Source organism: Chlorocebus sabaeus, chromosome X (genome assembly GCF_047675955.1).
Source record: "Chlorocebus sabaeus isolate Y175 chromosome X, mChlSab1.0.hap1, whole genome shotgun sequence".
NCBI classification, from domain to species: Eukaryota; Metazoa; Chordata; class Mammalia; order Primates; family Cercopithecidae; genus Chlorocebus; species Chlorocebus sabaeus.
This window is the reverse complement of record NC_132933.1, coordinates 2153550-2173603: the sequence shown is the minus strand read 5'-3', so window position 1 is coordinate 2173603 and position 20054 is coordinate 2153550. Positions and strand designations below refer to the sequence as shown.

General features: G+C 57.5%; 1 protein-coding gene across 3 annotated transcripts; it reads left to right on the top strand.

Moving 5' to 3' along the window:
• Window positions 1–197: 197 nt before the first annotated feature.
• ABCD1 (ATP binding cassette subfamily D member 1) lies at window positions 198–19769 on the top strand. Of its 3 annotated transcripts, none has more exons than XM_073013337.1 (11): window positions 198–1549; window positions 4555–4735; window positions 11307–11449; window positions 11540–11708; window positions 12192–12286; window positions 15094–15239; window positions 15576–15721; window positions 18024–18108; window positions 18250–18375; window positions 18518–18710; window positions 19384–19769. In XM_073013337.1, the coding sequence occupies exons 1-11, from the start codon at window positions 650–652 to the stop codon at window positions 19738–19740; spliced, it is 2541 nt and encodes an 846-aa protein (XP_072869438.1). In that variant the 5' UTR covers window positions 198–649; the 3' UTR covers window positions 19741–19769. The 3 variants fall into 3 exon arrangements, with proteins under 3 accessions (XP_072869438.1, XP_037844725.1, XP_072869439.1); XM_037988797.2 differs by having other exon boundaries at window positions 199–1540; XM_073013338.1 differs by having other exon boundaries at window positions 199–1549; window positions 19412–19536.
• The last annotated feature ends 285 nt before the right edge of the window (window positions 19770–20054 follow it).

Below are 20054 nucleotides of genomic sequence, written 5' to 3'. Positions count from 1 at the left end.
GGCCTGCGAGGGCCGCTTATCTAGTCCGCGCGGCCGTCCCACGTCTCTGTGGTGCGGAGAGGCCCTGCCGAGGGGCGAGAACGGGGTTGGTGGGGGACGGGCCTCGCCGAGGGGCGAGAACAGGGTGGGGCTCCCGCGCCCGGACTCCGCCCCTCGCCCCTCCTCCGCCTCCTCCCCTTCCCCCGACTCGCCCCTGGGGAGGGGTGGGTGGGGATTCTGGGCCGGTGGCGGAGTCACTGTCGCTTCAGCCAGGCTGCGGAGCGGACGGACGCGCCTGGTGCCCCGGGGAGGGGCGCCACCAGGGGAGGAGGAGGAGGAGAAGAAGGTGGAGAGGAAGAGACGCCCCCTCTGCCCGAAATCCTTCCAGGCCCTGACCTCAGGAGCCAGGGCACTGACAGGACAGGAGAGCCAAGTTTCTCCACTTGGGCTGCCCGAAGAGGCCGCGACCCTGGAGGGCCCTGAGCCCACCGCACCAGGGGCCCCAGCAGCACCCCGGGGGCCTAAAGCGACAGTCTCAAGGGCCATCGCAAGGTTTCCAGTTGCCTAGACAACAGGCCCGGGGTCAGAACAACAACCCTTCCAGCCACCTGCCTCAACTGCTGCCCCAGGCACCAGCCCCAGTCCCTGCGCGCCAGCCAGCCCAGGTGACATGCCGGTGCTCTCCAGGCCCCGGCCCTGGCGGGGGAGCACGCTGAAGCGCACGGCCGTGCTCCTGGCCCTCGCGGCCTATGGAGCCCACAAAGTCTACCCCTTGGTGCGCCAGTGCCTGGCCCCGGCCAGGGGTTCTCAGGCGCCCGCCAAGGAGTCCACGCAGGAGGCCTCCGGGGCCAAGGCCGGCATGAACCGGGTATTCCTGCAGCGGCTTCTGTGGCTCCTGCGGCTGCTGTTCCCCCGGGTCCTGTGCCGGGAGACGGGGCTGCTGGCCCTGCACTCGGCCGCCCTGGTGAGCCGCACCTTCCTGTCGGTGTATGTGGCCCGCCTGGACGGAAGGCTGGCCCGCTGCATCGTGCGCAAGGACCCGCGGGCCTTTGGCTGGCAGCTGCTACAATGGCTCCTCATCGCCCTCCCTGCTACCTTCGTCAACAGTGCCATCCGCTACCTGGAGGGCCAGTTGGCCCTGTCGTTCCGCAGCCGTCTGGTGGCCCATGCCTACCGCCTCTACTTCTCCCAGCAGACCTACTACCGGGTCAGCAACATGGACGGGCGGCTTCGCAACCCTGACCAGTCTCTGACAGAGGACGTGGTGGCCTTTGCGGCCTCTGTGGCCCACCTCTACTCCAACCTGACCAAGCCACTCCTGGACGTGGCCGTGACTTCCTACACCCTGCTTCAGGCGGCCCGCTCCCGTGGGGCCGGCACAGCGTGGCCCTCAGCCATCGCTGGCCTCGTGGTGTTCCTCACGGCCAACGTGCTGCGGGCCTTCTCACCCAAGTTTGGGGAGCTGGTGGCAGAGGAGGCGCGGCGGAAGGGGGAGCTGCGCTACATGCACTCGCGTGTGGTGGCCAACTCGGAGGAGATCGCCTTCTATGGGGGCCACGAGGTGGGGCAGGTTGGGACGCTGGGCACGGAGGGAAGCGTGTGGCAGGGAGGCCCAGGGGCAGGCAGCCGTGAGCAGTGGGGACAGTCCAGGGCGGGCTGGGGCTGATGCCAAAGGTGTGGGCAGGCCATGGGAGAGCAGGGCTGGGGTGGGCAGGGCCTTGGGCAGCCGTGGACTCCGGCGTGGCAGTGGAGAGGCAGGAAGGCTGGGTGGGGACTGTCCTGTGCTGGTTGCCTGCATGCTCCTGGCCACTTCTGCTTCCTCTCCTCCTCAAGGAGGTTGTCCCAGCCTTAGAGCTGCGATCCTAGCAGTTTGAGCCTTGAGAGGAGATGCCTGCCATTCGGGAGCGGGGACCAAGGGACGTGACCTGCTGCCTAGCCCCTCCTGGGCCCTTGGGCCCTTTGAAGGCCGGCGTCCAGCAGAGCTGGCTGGCCAAGCAGGCAGGCATTATGGGCATGACTCAGCCCAAGCGAGGTTAATGAGCAGTGCCCAGCGCAGCAGTGGGACTTGGGGTCAAGGCCACCCCCGCCTGAGCCCACAGGCCTGCCCAGCTACCAACTGGCTCAGCTGCCTTCCCAGGCCCCCAGACCAGAGATGCCGGGTCCAGGCTGCCACTGCGGCGGGACACACTTCCTGCTCCTGGCGTGGCCGCCCTTCCGCCCCGTCTGTCTCCTAGTTCCCTGGTGGGCCGGGGCGGGGCGGGCCAGGCAGGCGCTGGGAAAGGTTACTTCAGGTCAATGCTCCCTTTATCTCGCCTCAGCCCCTCCCCTTCCTCGTGCCTGGGGTTGCAGTTGCCTTGGGCCCTGCTCTCTGCGACTCAGTTTCCGTTCCCCAGTGTTTCTTGGGAGGAGGGGCACAATGGCATCCATCCCCCAAAGGCCTGTGTGTGCTCCCTGGGTCAGGTGGCCTCTTGCCCTGGGACCTTGTCTCACTGTGCACCAGCAGAGAAGCAGGCTTGTCCCCGAACTCCACAGAGCGGGGCATCCCGGGTGTGGGCCAGACTGCAGATTCAGAGAAAAGTCCCCTGGACTTCAGCCACCACTCCAGCTTCCCTCTCCTCTTTACCCGCATGCTGGGCTGCAGGGCCTTGGCAAGCAGCCGCAGCCTTGGGCGAGGCGCTTGGCACATTCCCCGCAGCTACATTGTCAGCCTTGGCTGGCACCCCTGCCAGCTCCCAGCACGAGTCTGGATTGCCGGGGTGCTTGCTTTAGGAATGGGAGATCGGGCTTGCAGGGAGCTGAGCTGTGCAGGCCGACCTGGGTGGAGGGGGCAGAAGAGAGATCACTGGCTCTTTGAAGGCCTTCATCCAGGCTAACTTCAGGAAGTAGATTACTGGTTCTTTGAAGGACTCCATCCGGGCTAGCTTCAGGAAGTAGCGCGTTGGCCAAGAGGGTTTGTTGGCCAGGGCAGGAGGGCCCGGTGTGCATTCACGGCCTGTTTGCATAGGCCTCGGCTGGAAAGCTGTGTGGGATAGGAAAGCTGTGTGATAGGACCCCTCGGGTGGCATGTGGCCCGTGGCAGTCCCACTGGCTGATGTCCCCGTGGACACTGGCCTAGGCTCAGATCAGGGCAGAAGCAGCTGACTGGCTGGAGGGCACACAGCAGAGTATTCTGTGCTTCCTGGGATTGCCTCGAGGAGGCTTATTGAAATGCACATGCACATGATCTCTTGCTTGAGAACAAAGTAAAGCTCTCTTGGTAAGTCTAAGCATCATTTACAAGAAAGTGGTTCTCCTGGCAGCTCTGCCAGTGTGGTTCAAATTCCCACACTGGTTGCCACCGTCAGGCTGTGTGGACTTGGGCAGGTCACTTTGCCTCCCTGGGCTTCAGTGTTCTGTGTACAGTGGGCACGTGAATACACATGCAATGGGACGTGGTGAGAATCAGATGCAGAGACATGAAAGCACTTGGCAAACAGTGCCAAGCTGGGCAGCTGTCATCAGATGGCTATGGGGAGGCAAGGCTGGGGCACGTGCCCCTGGACTGAGCCCAGAAATTCACAACCCCTTGGCTACCTTGCTGGGAGCACTTCCCGACACCTCCCACCTCCCCCACCTGTCTGACTGCTGCTGCCACCTCTTCTCTGCAGATGTCCCTTTCACCACCTGCTGGTGTCCTGACATAGTGGTGGCCAGTGCAAGAAGGGGAACAGAAGGACAGGGGAGGCCTACCCACTGCTGAAGGAGCGAGGTCCAGGCTCAGCAGTGGGGACATCCACTGGGGCGAGTCCTGTAGGGCCCAGCTCAGCAGCACATCCGTGCAAATTTCTCACCAAAAGGAACTATGGGAAAGTTGAGGGGAGAGGGGGCCTAAATAGGCCAAGACTGTTGAACTGAGTTTTTCAGAACCAAGAGACAGGGTCTCACTGTGCTGTCCAGGCTGGGGTGCAGTGGTGCCATCACTGCAGCTTCAAACTCCAGGGCTCCAGCGATCCTCCCACCTCAGCCTCGCGAGTAGCTGGGACTACACGTGTGTGCCACCACGCCTGGCTAATTTTTTTTTTTTTAATTATTTTTGGTAGAGACAGCATCTCACCATATTGGCCAGGCTGGTCTCCAACTCCTGGGCTCAGACAATTAGCCTCTCAAAGTGCTGGGATTGCAGGTGTGAGCTACTGCACTCAGCCCAAGAGACACTGCCTTTTGCTGTCCTGCGCTGCTCTTTGCTTAGTTTAGTGGGGGAAAAATTAGAGCTGATGGATGATCTCTCTGGGTCAGGAGGAGGGGCTAGCAGGGAGCCCAGAGAAATGGGCTCAGCAGAGGACAGAAACAAGGTGACTAGAGAGGGAGTGGAGAGGGGACGGCAGCCGCACTGTGACATCAGCCAGTCCCTTATATCCCGTCACACCTTGAGTTTGAGACCTGGCCCCACCCAATCGTAACCTCTGGCTCTCGTCCTTCTGATGGCCACCATGGCACAGCGTGTGTGAGTGGCACTCGGAGACTCTGACCATTGCCCCCATGGGAGCTGCCACTGTGCATGGCCATGAAGCCTGTCTGTGTCTGTCACCCCCTCAGGTGGAGCTGGCGCTGCTACAGCACTCCTACCAGGACCTGGCCTCGCAGATCAACCTCATCCTTCTGGAACGCCTGTGGTATGTCATGCTGGAGCAGTTCCTCATGAAGTATGTGTGGAGCGCCTCAGGCCTGCTCATGGTGGCTGTCCCCATCATCACCGCCACTGGTTACTCAGAGTCAGGTGAGACCCAGGGCTCTAAGAGGATCCAGGCCAGGGGCCTGTCCCCCATACCACTGGGTGCTGGGCTCACGAGGGCCCAGCTCAGCCGGCCCGCCTCCCACTTCTGCTGCCAGGGCTGCCGGGGCTGCCGAGGCCCTGCTGCTACCCTTGATGCTCTCAGAGGTTGGGCTTGCCTTGCCCCTCCTTGTTGCCTTTTGCCCTGCGCTCACCTCACGTCCTTTGGTACCACTCAGCCAAGCCCAGGACTGCAAGTCAAGAACACAACATACCACTTCTCCAGGCACAGATACCCTCACCCACCTGTCCCTGTCCTCAACCCAACTGTGACTTAGAGGTGGGAGGATGTGCGGAGTACCTCGAGTGAGCCCCTTTATCACTCCAGCCTTGGTTTCCTCGCCCTGAAACAGCTCTTGTAGGTTGCAAAGGGGAAAGACCTCCACCCTAAGGCGTTTTAGAGGAGTAGGAAGCCTGTTCTACCTGTTATTTTAGTGATAAGAGTAAAGATTTAGGTTTTCTGCATTCCTGTTGATTTTGTTTGTTTGTTTTATTTTCTTTTTGGTTTTTGAAACAGGAGTCTGATGTCACCCAGGCTGGAGTGCAGTGGCACGACCTTGGCTTACTGCAGCCTTGACCTCCCAGGCTCAAGTGATCCTCCTACTTCAGCCTCCCCAGTAGCTGGGACTACAGGCGCAAGCCACCATGCCTGGCTAGTTTTCATATTTTTTGTAGAGACAGGGTTTCACCATGTTGCCCAGACTGATCTCGAACTCCTGGTCAGGTGATCCTCCTGCCTCAGCCTCCCAAAGTGCTGGGATTACAGGCGTGAGCCGCCGCGCCCAGCCTGCATTCCTGTTTTGTTTCTCTACTGGATTGCAACTTCTGCATTTGATTTTTTAGTCCGTTAGTGGTTACCCTTTAAAGGATCAACACGTGGCCGGGCGCGGTGGCTCACGCCTGTCATCCCAGCACTTTGGGAGGCCGAGGCAGGCAGATCACGAGGTCAGGAGATCGAGACCATCCTGGCTAACACGGTGAAACCCCATCTCTACTAAAAATACAAAAAAATTAGGCGCGGTGGCGGGCACCTGTAGTCCCAGCTACTCGGGAGGCTGAGGCAGGAGAATGGCTTGAACCTGGGGGGCGGAGCTTGCAGTGAGCCAGGATAACACCACTGCACTCCAGCCTGGGCAACAGAGTGAGACTCCGTCTCAAATAAAAATAAAAGTTAAAAATAAAAGATCAACACGCATACTTGTTAGGTTAATCAATAGCTCCACCTCCTCCTGTACCTTAGAACACAGAAGACCCCCGTGGGGCATAGCGTCATAGCCCAGCCAAGAGTTGGATTTGTACCTAGTTTTTCCTCTTTGCTATCGCCTTATCCACACGTGATAAAACTCGCTTACACGTTTGCTGAGTTCTATGCTCACCATTTCGCTCCTACATCTCAATTTCTCTTCTATGTTCCGTTGTCTTTCTCCAGATAGACATGTTTTTAGTTTTTGTTTGTTTGTTTGTTTTTTAACTCACAACTATACTCAGGACAAACAGTCATCAGTGCTTCTAATTCTTGATTATTTTATTGTAATTCTTTGTGTTGTTTTGTTTTTTGTTTGTTTGTTTTTTGTAGAGGCAGGTTCTTGCTATGTTGCCCAGGCTAGTGTGGAACTCCTGGGCTCAAGCAGTCCTCCCACATCGACCTCTCGAAGTGCTGGGATGACAGATGTGAGCCACCGCACCTGGCCTGTTGTAATTCTTGATTATTTCTGTTGCAAATGTTTCTATTTCACCCTTATTCCGAAGCTAAAGTTGAGTTGCGCAATGGAGTCTAGGTGGACAATTCTTTTCTCTCAGCCCTTTCACAATGTCTTACTGTCTCCCTGCTTCTTCTGTAGCTGCTGACAAATTGTCCTCCCTGAGTACCCTGTGTTTTTTCTCTGGGTGCTTTGATCATTTTCTTTCTTTTTGGCATTCTGCAGTTTCACTATGACATGTTTAGATGTCAGTTTTTGTTGATTCTGCTTGAGACTTGTTATATGTCCTTTGAATATTCAGGTTTTTCAATCATTCTGGAAGATTCTCAGCTATTAGCTTTTGAGATATTGTCTGACTCTCATTCTTTTATCCCGTTCTTCTAGAACTGGCAGCCAGCGCTGAACTTCTGACTCTCTTCGTTGCGTCTTTTGGTTTCTGTTTACTGTTTCCCATCTCACACTGTGCTGAATTCTGGGGATGCCCTCAGGCTTTCTTCCTGCTTGCTCATTTGCCAGTTCACCAGTTTTCTTTTCGGCCATGTCTAATTGGAATTTTGTTCACATTTCAGTGGCTGTTTCTGTAAGTTCTATTTCATTCTATTTCAAATAGAAATTTGAAAATGGATATTTCCTTTTTCAAGTAGAAATGTCAGGCTGTTTCTGTGTCTTATTTGCTCATCTTTTTGACTGCTCCTTTTATGCTGTGTATCATGTTAGTCATACTTACCCCACCGTCTCTATCCGATGGTTTGGTTAGCTTCAGTTCTTGGGAGTCTCATTCACCTGTCTTCTGTCTGCTGGTCCTCACTCATGGTGGATCATTTCCTTGTGGGTTTTGCAACAGAACTTCTATAGGGATTGGTATGACCTCAATGGAGGGTGTAAGTCCGTATTTCTTTCTGTTTTGGCCAAGCACTCCAGGGTAAGCAGTTGGAGGCCGTTAGTTAGTGTGGAGGGGATGGTTCCTGAAATGAGAGGTGGTTTCATTTGAATTCATTTGAACTCCAGGCACAGGCACATTGTTACAAATTCTTAGAGGAGGCTTTTTGTTCATTGCTCATAGAGCCCAGGCTAAGCAAAGAAAGCTTCCTGGTCTTTGCCCTGCCTGCCTCTGGGGCTTTCAAAGGATCACCTGGCTGCCTGCTTCTCTTTGCTCCCAGGAGTTTTCCTTGCTTTCCATCAAGCTTGGCTCTGCTTGAAATAGTGTCATAGTTTTTACACAGTTTGGTAGGAAGAGGGTTTTCAATTTATAAACAGAAGTCTGATTCTCTCCCTGTTTCTGTTTCCACCTCGGGGCTTCCATGCCCTCAGCTGTCTGTGTCGTCCTCTGGGTGACTCACCAAGAGGAAGGATCAGCCTTGATGCTGGCGTGGGTGCCTAGCCCAGTCAGCGCACCTAGCCCCAGGCACCGAGGCAGCCCATGAAACAGCACCTGCAGCTGCTTCGTTCCATGGCTGCCACTGATTGCATCAGGCTGCTCCCTGCCCTGAAGGCCTAGGACTTTTCTGAGCCTCTGCTGTGCCAGGCTTTGTGGGCTCCTGGCCCTGCTCTGCTGGCCCTCAGAGCCAGCAGCCTTTGAAGGCTGTGAAGCGCTCCCTTTCCCCTGGCTTGATTGGTTCTGTCCTGTGGCCTTCCGTTTTTTGGGGGGGTTTTTTGAGATGGAGTCTTACTCTGTCTCCCAGGCTGGAGTGCAGTGGCACGATCTCGGCTCATTGCAACCTCCGCCTCCTAGGTTCAAGCAATTCTCCTGTCTCAGCCTCCCAAGTAGCTGGGACTATAGGTACACACCACCATGCCCTGCTAATTTTTGTATTTTTAGTAGAGATGGGGTTTCGCCATGTTGGCCAGGCTGGTCTTGAACTCCTGACCTCAAGTGATCCATCTGCCTTGGCCTCCCAAAGTGCTGGGATTATAGGCATGAGCCACCGTGCCTGGTCTTATGGCCTTCTTATTTCCCCAAATGCCAGACCTGCTCTGTCTTGGGGCCTGTGCCAGGAGCACTCTTTACTCTGCTGCCCTGTGGCACAGCCCACCTAGGCAAGGCCCGACCTACCTACCACCACCTTTCCTGTCTCCTTCCCTGCCTCATTGCTCTCCCAAGCACTGAACACCCCGTCAGTGGCACTTTTCTCTCTCCCTGCCATGGACTGCAAGCCCCATGGAGGGCAGGGATTTTTGTCTTTGTCCCTGCTATGTCCCCTGCACCGGGTGGCTAGTGAGGGCTCCAGGTGCTTCAAGGAGGTGCAGCGTGCTGGTTGGGGAAGATTTAGATAAGCTTTGCTGGGCTGGCGTGCAAGGCAGGTGGGCTCAGGAGATGGGCAGGGCCTGTGGCTCCCACTCCAACCCAGAGGCCTTGCTCTGTCCAGCTCCAGGGCCCTGGCCTTAGTCGCCCAAGGCTCCAAGAGAACCTGCAGAGGGCAGCTGGTTCTGCGCCAGGATGCCCTAGGCACAAAGACTTGCAGACCCTTCCCTTTGTCCACAGAGACTGTCCAGCTCTCAGAATACCTGGGGAGGAGGGCTGTGTCCTTAAGAGCACGGTGGGAAGGAAGGTCCAAGGCCTTCAACCTTTAGGATTAATGTCCCCACCCTGCCAGCCCAATCTAGTTCCCTGGTTTCCCAGGCCAGGCCCCTTTCCACCCTGCATGGCCCTGAGCTGACTCTACGTTTCATGTCCTCCCCCAGCCCCCAGCCAATGATCCCTGAGGCTTCCCCCTCAGGATCACACACACCCCTGGATAGAGTCCTCAGGTCCTTCACAGGACCTTCCCACCACCTCAGCCACACCCCAGCACCCTCAGAGGCAGCCTTCACCCTTGCTCCCCACCTCTGCTCCTGTGGGGACTCTAAGGATCAAGAAACTGAGAGGGCCATTGACGAGGGTCAAGGGTGCTGCCACGGGGCCCTAGAGTGTGACAGAAAAGCAAGTTAAGACAGGAGCAGCTCCTGGGAGAAACAGACACCAAACAATATGGCTGCTGGCCCAGAGGTCAAAAACCATGGTGTAGAGGTCAGGAAGTGGGACATTAGGCTGGGCGCGGTGGCTCACGCCTGTAATCCCAGCATCTTGGGAGGCCAAGGCGAGCGGATCACCTGAGGTCAGGAGTTTGAGACCAGCCTGGCCAACATGGTGAGACCCCATCTCTACTGAAAATACAAAAAAATTAGCTGGGCTTGGTGGCAGGCGCCTGTAATCCCAGCTACTTGGGAGGCTGAGGCATAAGAGTCACTGGAACCTGGGAGGCAGAGGTTGCAGTGAGCCAAGATCACACCACTGCACTCCAGCCTGGGCAACAGAGCAAGACTCTGTCTCAAAAAAAAGAAAAGAAAGAAAAAAAAAGAAAGTTGGTGTTTCAAAGCCAAACAGCCCTGGTTGTTGGATGACAAAGTTCAGATATTCCCCAGGAGGGGCGACATCAGTGGTGCAGGACAGAGGAAGGAGCTGGTTGTACCCAGAAACAAAGCGAGATGCCTGCTGGTGCATTTTAAAAATCAATGTTATTGAGATGTAATTAACATACCATACAATTCATCCTTTTCCATGTACAATTTAAATTCATTCACAGAGTTGTGCAGCCATCACCACTAACTCCAGAATGTTTTATTTTTATTTTATCCCCCAAAGAAACCCCAGACCCATGAACAGTCACTCCTCATTCCCTCTCTCCAGCCCCTGGCACCCACTCATCTGCTTCCTGTCTCTGTGGATTTGCCTATCTGGACATGTCCTAGAAATGGAATCATGTGCTCTGTGGCCTTTTGTGACTACCTTCCTTCACTGAGCATCATGGTTTCAAGATTCGTCCATGTCATAAGATGAATCAGTCCTTCATTCCTTTTCATAGCTGAATAATATTCCATTGTGTACATAGACCACAATTTCTTTATCCATTCATCCATTGATGGACATTTTGGGTTTCTTCATGTTTTGGCTATTGTGAATAACACTGCTGTGAACATCCATGGACAAGTCTGTATGTGCACAGATATTTTCGTTTCTCCTAGGTGTATAGCTAGGAGTGGAATTGCCAGGTCACACAGTAACTGGACAGTTCACTTTTTGAGGAGCTGCGAGACCGTTCTCCACAGTGGCTGCCCCATTTTACCTTTCCGCCAGCAGTGTTGGAGGGTTCCACTATTTCATTCTGGCTAGCACTGGTTGTCATCTCCTTTGTGTTCTAGCCACCTAGTGGGTGGGAGGTGGTATCTCTTGGTGGTTTTGATTTGCATTTCCCTGATGACTAATGACGCTGAGCCACTTTTGATGTGCTGAGTGGCCATTTGTATGTCTTCTTTGGAGAAATGTCTGTTCACGTCCTTCGCCCATGTGTGATCGGGTTATCTCCGTCGTTGAGTTAACCTGGATACTGCACCCACATCAGATGTGTGGTTCACCAGTCCAGAGTTTTCTCCCAGTCTGTAGGTTGTCTTTTTCACTGTCTCGATGTTGTCCTTTGGTGCACAAAAGTGTTGAGTTGGATGAGGTTCAGTTGATGTGTTTTTCTCTTGTTGCTCATGCTTTTGGTGTCCTAGTGAAGGAACTGTTGCCATATCCAAGGTCGTGAAGCTTTATCCCATTTTCTTCTAAGAGTTTCATGGTTTGGGCTACGCTACACATGAGCCTATGATGTGCTCTGGGTTGGTTTGTATGTATGGTGTGAGGAGTCCCTCTCTTGCACATGGAGAGAAAGAGAGAGAGATCTGGTTGCCTTGGCACCATCTGAAGAAGAGCCTGGCCTTTCTCTCCAGCAGCTCATTGTTAACTTTCCACTGTCTCTGCCCCTCCCCGCCCCGCCACCCACCCCTCTGGGGCTTTGCAGCTGCAGAGGCCGTGAAGAAGGCAGCCTTGGAAAAGAAGGAGGAGGAGCTGGTGAGTGAGCGCACAGAAGCCTTCACTATTGCCCGCAACCTCCTGACAGCGGCTGCAGATGCCATTGAGCGGATCATGTCGTCGTACAAGGAGGTACCTCTGGCCCAGCCCCACCCTTGCCATCCTTGCCATGCTCCTCTCCCTGCAACTGGCAAGGGCTGAGCCAGGGTCACCCTCCCTCAGGTGACGGAGCTTGCTGGCTACACAGCCCGGGTGCACGAGATGTTCCAGGTGTTTGAAGATGTTCAGCGCTGTCACTTCAAGAGGCCCAGGGAGCTGGAGGACGCTCAGGCGGGGTCTGGGACCATAGGTCGGTCTGGTGTCCGCGTGGAGGGCCCCCTGAAGATCCGAGGTAAGGCTGTCCCCTCCTTATGAGTGACCCCGCCCCTGCTGCTACTGCAGATGCTGACCTGCTGTCCCAGCTCCTCCCATTCCTGCTCCCTCACTCAGGGACCTCCGTGCGCTTCTGGCCCATCCCAGTCCACCCAGGACTGGAGGGCTGCCCAGCAGGGTCTTTGAGGACTTCGGCCTGGTCGAGCTGGGCCCCTGGAGGGTTTCCTGGGGAGAGAAAGTTCCAGTCAGTGTGTCAGCCCCTGGCTGCCGTGGGAGGCAGGTGCTGCAGAAGTGGGTGGCGGCCCAGGGCACCGTACTAGACACTGAGGGAAGAGTTCAGCTTGTTGGAAAACCTGGCTGTGTTCCCTAGGGGCCCTGGACCACAGGCTACTGGTGGGAAACCAGCTGGCATGCTGCCGGGGGCACGCAGACCCCCCCCAGAATGAAGAGGGGTTGCCACCACTCCTTCCCCTCCCCACCCCCCGCCGTACTCTCTCTGCAGGCCAGGTGGTGGATGTGGAGCAGGGGATCATCTGCGAGAACATCCCCATCATCACGCCCTCAGGAGAGGTGGTGGTGGCCAGCCTCAACATCAGGGTAGGTCCAGCAGGGAGGGCGCCAGCCACGCACATATGCAAGCCTCAGCCCTTGGTTCCCGCCTGTCTGTGCTGGCAACAGCCATTGTCCCTAGATCTACGTGGCAGGTGGGCCAAGGTCAAGGTGAGAGACCAACGTGTCTCTGACTGTTCATCCTGGGACAACAGAGGCGGATAAGAGAGACCAGTGATACCAGGATTGGCCAAGGTTCACCCCAGCGTTCCTGGCCCTATCATCTGATGCCAGCTCCCCATACTCCTAAGAAAGCCAAGACCCGGGCGGGGGGCTCTGCTTCAAACCTTGCCACTCGACCTCCCTGGGAAGGCCACAGATTACCTGTGTCCCCAGCCAGGGGTTTAGATGGGGCTGGGGAGCAATGGAGTGAGGGGGAGACTGGGGTGGAGGGACAGGTAGAGAAGTGACAAGGAATCACTCATTCATTCATTCATTTAACCAATATGCCCTGAACTCTGAGCTGGGCACCAGAAACCTGAGGTAAATCAGGAGCCCTGCACTCAGGGAGTCCTCACTGTGGAGGGGCACTAAAGTGTTACAAAGGTCTCCAGGTGGACAGCTGTTCAAGGGACAGTGGGGATCACAAGAAGAGTGGTCAAAGTCCCTCGGGGTGGTGGGGGTGGGATGAAGCCTTGCCCAGGAGTCGCTGCGAGCAAGTGGGCAGGCAGCTGACGGTAGAGGCCGTGGGCCTGAGGGGCAGCTCACACAGGAGAAAGCAGACAGGAGGGGCATGCCAGGGAGGAGGGGCGTGCCAGGGAGGAGGGGCGTGCCAGGGAGGAGGGGCCAGCACAGGTGGTTACCCCTCACCGCCGGCAGTGGCCACTCCTAGGATATCGGGGGAGCTGATCACCAGTGAGTCTGAGGAGGGTAGTTTCCAGGCTGGCCCCAGGCAGCACAAGCAGGCAGGGGCAGCAGGCAAGCTCACAGGGCCCCTGCACACCGGGCCACAGCTGCTCAGGGAGCCAGGTGTGCAAGATGGGGCAAGGCCCAGGCCCGGCCCCTCAGGAGGGGACAGTCAGGTGGCTGCATTAGCATCCTGTGGCTGCGGTCACAAAGCGTTACAAACTTTGAGTGGCTTTCCCAGCAGAGATGGCCTCTCTCCCAGCTGGGGAACGGCAGTCCGAGAGGAAGGCGCAGGCGGGGCGGGCTCCTGCCGAGTACCGAGAAGGCGCCTCCGCTCGGGGCCTCTGTCCCAGCTTTTGCTCTGCTGACCATCTGCGGGCTTCCTTGGCTTCTGCCACGGCAGGTTGGCCTCAGCCTCTGTCTCCACACAGCACTCTCCCTCTGGGTGTGTCCGTGTCTCCATCTGCCCTGTCATGACATGGGTCACATTGCATTAGGGCCCACCCTTCTGCAGAATGACCTCATCCAAACCTAATTCGTCACGTCCGCAACGACCCTGTTTCCAAATCAGCTCACACTCCAAGGTAGTGGGGATTAGGGTTCCCACATAGGAATTTCAGAAGACACAGTTCCGTCCATGACACTGCCTGAGGTAAGCTAAAGACCACGCCCTCAAGTCTTCCCAGGAGCCCTGTGTAGCATTGTTGTTGTTACCATGGACTTCACTGACTCCAGGCCCCTGGCCTCCTCCCTGCACACAGCCCACCCCCCCCAGCCTGGCTGGCATTTTCCCAAAGTAGACCTTTCCTAGCTCCAGTGAGGACCATGGAATCAGTGAATTGAGGGGCCTGGGGTCCATGATGCAGAGCCCAGGGGCCACTGTGGCATCTCTGGGTCATTCTGGCACCTGGGAAGGCAGTGGGTCTGTACTGTCAGTCTAGAGCCATAAAGAAAGTACCTTTTGGGCCGGGTGTGGTGGTTCATGCCTGTCATCCCAGCACTTTGGGAGGCCGAGGTGGGCAGACGCTTCAGCCCAGAGTTCAAGACCAGCCTGGGCAACATGGCAAACACCGTCTCTACAAAAATTTTTAAAAATACAAAAATAAGCCAAGTGTGGTGGCCGTGCCTATAGTTCTAGCTACTTGAAAAGCTAAAGTGAGAGGATCTCTTGAGCCCAGTAGGTTGAGCCTGCAGTGAGCCATGATCCCACCACAAGGCCCTGTCTCAAAAAGAAAAGAAAGAAACTGCCTTTTGTCCCCAGTGACTCAGGAGGCCAAGGTGAGAGAATTGCTTGAGTCCAAGAGTTTGAGACCAGCCTGTGCAACATAGCAAGACCCCGTCTCTAAAAAAACATTTAAAACTTAGCCAGGCATGGTGGCGTGCATCTGTAGGCCCAGCTACTCAGGAGGCTGAGGTGGGAGGATGACTTGAGCCGAGGAGTTGGAGACAGCAGTGAGCTGTGGTCACACCACTGCACTCCAGCCTGGGCGACACTGAGATCTCGTCTCTTGAAAACAAAGTGCCTTTCAGGGCAGTTCCTTAAAGGGGGCTGAGAGTTGACCCTGCACTTAGATTCCTGGTGAAGTGGAAGTTGGATGGGACTGAGGATGGCGCTGGCTGTGTTGAAACACACCTATTCGTTCAGCTGTGGCAGAATAGGCCCTTCCTCTTGTGCTGGACCCACGTTCTCTGGGCATGTCAGGGCCTGAGGACAGGGCCAGGTCTTGTCCATTCCTATGTCCTGGGCCAGGCATTTAGTGAGAGCTAAATTTAGCTAGGGCCGTGGATGCTGGACCCCATCCCCCAGGCCCTGCTGTCCTTTATCAACAGATCAAGAATGGCCCGCCTGCTGGCCTCGGGCATTGGGAGCCTCTCAAGGCTGGGCAGGAGGCCATAGGGTACAGGAAGGAGCCTGCGCTCTCTGGCGTCAGTGGCTGTTGCCCCTGCAGGTGGAGGAAGGCATGCATCTGCTCATCACGGGCCCCAACGGCTGCGGCAAGAGCTCCCTATTCCGGATCCTGGGTGGGCTCTGGCCCACGTACGGCGGTGTGCTCTACAAGCCCCCACCCCAGCGCATGTTCTACATCCCGCAGAGGTGAGGAAGCCCATGCGTCTCTCCTGCACCTCTTCCTGCCTGTGCGCTCACGCATGGCTTCCTGCAGAGGCCCAGGAAGTGGTGAAGAGTCAGCACCTCAGGAGAGGACACCGAGGCACTGTCCCCAGAGCCAGAGACAGGCTATGGTTCCTGCTCCCTCCAAACCCGCCCAATCCACTGCCCTGTTTTGGATCTGTGTGGAGTGTGTGCACGGGCGGCGACGTGAGTGTGTGGGTGTGTGTGAGCGTGGCATGTGGATACTGCCTGGGAGGCGCAGAGTATCTTGGGAGAGGCAGGGCCAGCCCTTCCCTCTATGGACACCCAGCTTTCCCACAGGCCCTATATGTCTGTGGGCTCCCTGCGTGACCAGGTGATCTACCCGGACTCAGTGGAGGACATGCGAAGGAAGGGCTACTCAGAGCAGGACCTGGAAGCCATCCTGGACATCGTGCATCTGCACCACATCCTGCAGCGAGAGGGAGGTAGGAGGCCTGGGGCTGGCATCCGCCTGTTGTCCCACCGTGGCCTCTCCCTTGGCCTCCAGGGAGTGAAGATTATCTCAACATCCAGGAGTCTAAAGTGCCAGGTGCCACAGGGGCAGGACAGAGGGTGCTGCCTCTAAGGCCTGCCTACCAGGGAGGACCAGCACCACACAGATGGCCCCAGGTGGCATGGGTGCTCTAGAGAAGGGGGCACCTAACAGGGATGTGCACCTCATTGGGGGACCCAGGATACCCTCTCCCAGAGAAAAGAGGTCTGAGCTGAGCCCTGCAGAATGCTGAGCGGTTACCCTGTCGGGGAGCCAGGGACAGCAGGGCGAAGTGCGGCCCACAGGCTTGGTGGCTCGAGAGGCTAGCTCACAGAGTCCCCTCCGGACCAGACGGGAGCCTAGGCTTTCCCTGAGCAGGATCAGACGCTCTTGGAAGGACCATGGGGCGGTGGGCAGGGGCAGCCTGGGAGGGGCAGGCACATGTGTGCAGTGATGGCTACTGTCAGGAGGTTTGTGCAGACGCTTGGAGGGGGCTGGGGCCAGCAGAGTCGGGTGGATTCTGAGATGAGTTCACGGAAAAGGAGGCCAGACTAAGCTGTTGTCTTGTCCTGGGCTTATCAAGGAATGCTGCTTGTTCACAGTGTCCATCGTGCTGGGAGAGCAGAGGAGGAGAGGGGGGTGCGGCTGCAGGGACATGGTAGGAGTGTTTAGTTCTCTCTTTGAATTCTGATCCTCTGGGTTCAGCTTCTAGCCCCCAGTGCTGGGTGCAAGATTGCCCTGGGCAAGGGCCTCGCCTTGCTGGGGCTCCCCTTCATGGTTCAAGGGCACAGGCACCAAGCCCTGCCTTGGTGGCAACATGAGAAGAAGTGGCTCCTGCAGGAAATGGCTGGGGTGTTGTCACCTGCCTGTGGAGGAAGCGGGGACCCAGGTGGCGATGGCAGTGGAGCAGCCCCTGGCGCGGCCCTGCTTCTTGCTCCTGCTGCCCTCAGCCTGGGAGCAGTGGCCCCTCCCGCCTCTGTGGCAGCCTGAATGCCCAGGGCCTGTGGCCGGCCAGCATGAGCCGTTAGGATGGAGTTGAGCTGCGAGGAACAGAACCGGCCTCCCTGCAGTAGTGGCTAAGATCGTTTGTGAGTTTATTCTGCTGAGCTGTTAGGTCCCAAGAGAGCCAGGCCACAGTTGCCGGGGCTGGCCCTGCTCTGTGAAGGTCCCAGGGCTCTAGGCTTTTCTACCAGGTCACTCTGCTGTGTGTGACCTCCATTTCCAAAGTCACCTCATGATACAGGGGGGCTGCTGCAGCCCTCACATCATGTGCTAGGCTGTAGGATGGAGGAAGTAGAAGGGAAGGGGCAAAAGGTATGTGCCTTCTGTCTTTTAAGGAAGGTTCCAGAAGCCACCATATTGAATACTTACAGTTACATCTCATTGGCCACAACTTAGTCTCATGCTCACACCTCACCACAAGGCCACCTGGGAAGCGTAATCTCTATTCTGGGTGGCCATACACCCTGTCGCCACTTCCAGTCCTGGGCCGCAGGGGAAGGCAGCATGCCCGAGAATACAGGAGGGGCCACTTCTGCCACAGTGCCCCGGCCCAGTGGAGCAGCCAACTCACCTGCTTGTTCAAGCAGCCCACTCGAGCCTTGCCAAAGTGCTGGCACAGGGCAGTGACAGGAGGCCCAACCCCTGTGGGTGGTGACAAGCCCCTGGTCTGGGGAGAGCACTGTGGCAGCTCTGGGGCTCTGTGCCAGGGAACTGTGTGGGTGCCCTGGGGCTGCCATAAACCGCAGGGGTGGGTCATCTCCTGCATCCAGCAGCCTGAGATCCAGGTGCCAGCAGGGTGGACTCCTTCTGGGTGTCGTGACAGAAGGATGTGTTCCAGGCCTCTGTCCTTGGCTCACAGATAGCCCACTTCTCCCTGTATATCTTCACCTCATGTTCCCTCTATGCACATCCTCTGCCCGCGTACCCCCTTTTTATGAGGACACAGTCATATTGAATTAGGGTCTACTCTGATGACCTCATCTTAGTGTGATCACCTCCATGAAGGCCCTGTCTCCAAATAAGGTCACACTGAAGTGCTGGGGCTGGGACTCCACCATATCTCTTCTAGGAGAAGGCATGATTCCAGTCCCCACTCCTCCATGATTAATGCCTGGCAGACGGACAAGGACACAGAGGCACAGTGGCCCTGTCATCACAGCCAGCTCATTCCCACAGCTCCCCCAGCTCCCCGGCCGGCCCCCAGGGCTGGGTGCTGCTGGTGGAACTGAGCAAAGACCCTTGCCCCCGCCCAGGTTGGGAGGCTATGTGTGACTGGAAGGACGTCCTGTCGGGTGGCGAGAAGCAAAGAATCGGCATGGCCCGCATGTTCTACCACAGGTGAGCACTCTGGGCTCCCTGGGGTCCCCTGGAAGGGGAAGTAGCAGCCATGGGGAGGCCTGGGCTCAGTGGAGCCTGAGCTGGGCTGAGGTACTGGGCCCTGGAGGGTGCACAGACTCTCCTCTCGGCCCGGACCCCCAGGCCCAAGTACGCCCTCCTGGATGAATGCACCAGTGCCGTGAGCATCGATGTGGAAGGCAAGATCTTCCAGGCAGCCAAGGACGCGGGCATCGCCCTGCTCTCCATCACCCACCGGCCCTCCCTGTGGTAGGTGCCCTCTCCCCCTGCCTGGGGTCGGTGGGAGTGGCAGCCTGAGGGGAGGACGTGGCCTGGTGAGCCTAGCAGCAGCAGGCAGCTCTCATCAGCAGCCCTCGTGCCGTGCCCCTGACCCTGTCCCTCTCCTGGCCAGGAAGTACCACACACATTTGCTACAGTTCGACGGGGAGGGTGGCTGGAAGTTCGAGAAGCTGGACTCGGCTGCTCGCCTGAGCCTGACAGAGGAGAAGCAGCGGCTGGAGCAGCAGCTGGCAGGCATTCCCAAGATGCAGCGGCGCCTCCAAGAGCTCTGCCAGATCCTGGGCGAGGCCATGGCCCCAGCACAGGTGCCGGCACCTAGCCCACAAGACCCTGGTGGCCTCCAGGGTGCCTCCACCTGACTCGGCCCTCCCCGGCCCCTGCCCCGCCCCCAAGCTCAGATCATATGAAGGAGACAGCAGCACCCACCTGCGCATGCACCCTGCCCCTGCATGCCTGGCCCCTCCTAGAAGACCCTTCCCGCCCTTGGGAAAGTAGATGTGGAGGGTGACGCCCTGCATAACCCCCACCCTGTCCCTCCCACTCCCTGGGGGGCTGTTCCACAGTGACTGGGCCCTGTCCAGGGCAGTGAGTCTTCTACTTTGATCTGTGGAGGAAGCTGGGGCACGGGGGCCCAGTGCTGGCCACAGCAGCACAGCCGAGCCCCAGGAGCCACTCAGGCCACAGCCCCTGGTGCTGCAGGTGGCCTCCCTCCAGAGACTCGAGTCCCCATGATTCCCTCCTCGTCAGTCTCTCAAAGACCCCATGATCCCATCCCCTGAGGGTGGCCAGCCAAGGCTTCTGTCCCATGGGATGCCATAAAAGCCGCCCAGTGGGACCCATGGTCACACAGAGCCCCTCACCTGCATCCTCTCCCCAACAAGAGCCCTGAAGAGCCCACGGGAGAGGGACGCACAGCACTGCCTGCCGAGCGAGAATGTAGCCGCAGCCCCCTCGGCCTCTCACCTCTTCTTTCTACAGCCTAATTTATTGGATTCCCTATTCGTAGCCATCTCCATGGCCAATGTGACTACCCTGCCAGCAGCGGGGGTGGCCCAGCCTCTGAGTCCCATGGGGCCCTGGCTCCCACTGGTGCCAAACCCAGCCCCTGTGGCCGTCACCCCGCCAGCCTACACTGCCAGCCGCCACCGGAGCACACGGGCCTCTGCTTGCCAGCCAGGAGTGCGGACACCATGTTCCCAGCTCAGTGCCAAAGAGGGGTCACCAGGGGGAGCTGTCTATAGAGCCAGCACCTGCCCGAGAGACCCCACCGCCACCGTGTGCCTTTCCCAGGCCCTCAGCCCTCGGGCTGGGCGCCACCCCCAGTCCCCCCAGTAAAAGCCTCCATTGGCAAATGCAGTCCTTCCTCCCTGCCTCGGAGTCTGGTGGTGTCTGCTGCGGGTCTCGGAGAGATGGAGGAGAGGGAGTGGGTTGCCTGTGGGAGAAAGAGTGAGTTTGGGAAAGGAGTGGGCCTGACCCCCAAGCCCTTCTGTGAGGGAAAGTCACCAGAAGACACGGTCCAGCATGTCCTCCGCCAAGCCTCACACCAATGCTCTTAGGGTTCCCGTGACGGTGGCGGGGCAGAACCTGCAACAACATTGCACAGAAATACTGGCTGAGCCCAAATAGGACTAGGGGAGGGGATCATGCTG

Coding starts and splice junctions, on each gene's coding strand:
- ABCD1 (XM_073013337.1), top strand. CDS start 650: ATGCCGGTGCTCTCCAGGCCCCGGCCCTGGCGGGGGAGCACGCTGAAG. Junction 4,736..11,306: donor CACTGGTTACTCAGAGTCAG/GTGAGACCCAGG, acceptor GGGGCTTTGCAG/CTGCAGAGGCCGTGAAGAAG. Junction 18,711..19,383: donor AGGCCATGGCCCCAGCACAG/GTGCCGGCACCT, acceptor TTCTTTCTACAG/CCTAATTTATTGGATTCCCT.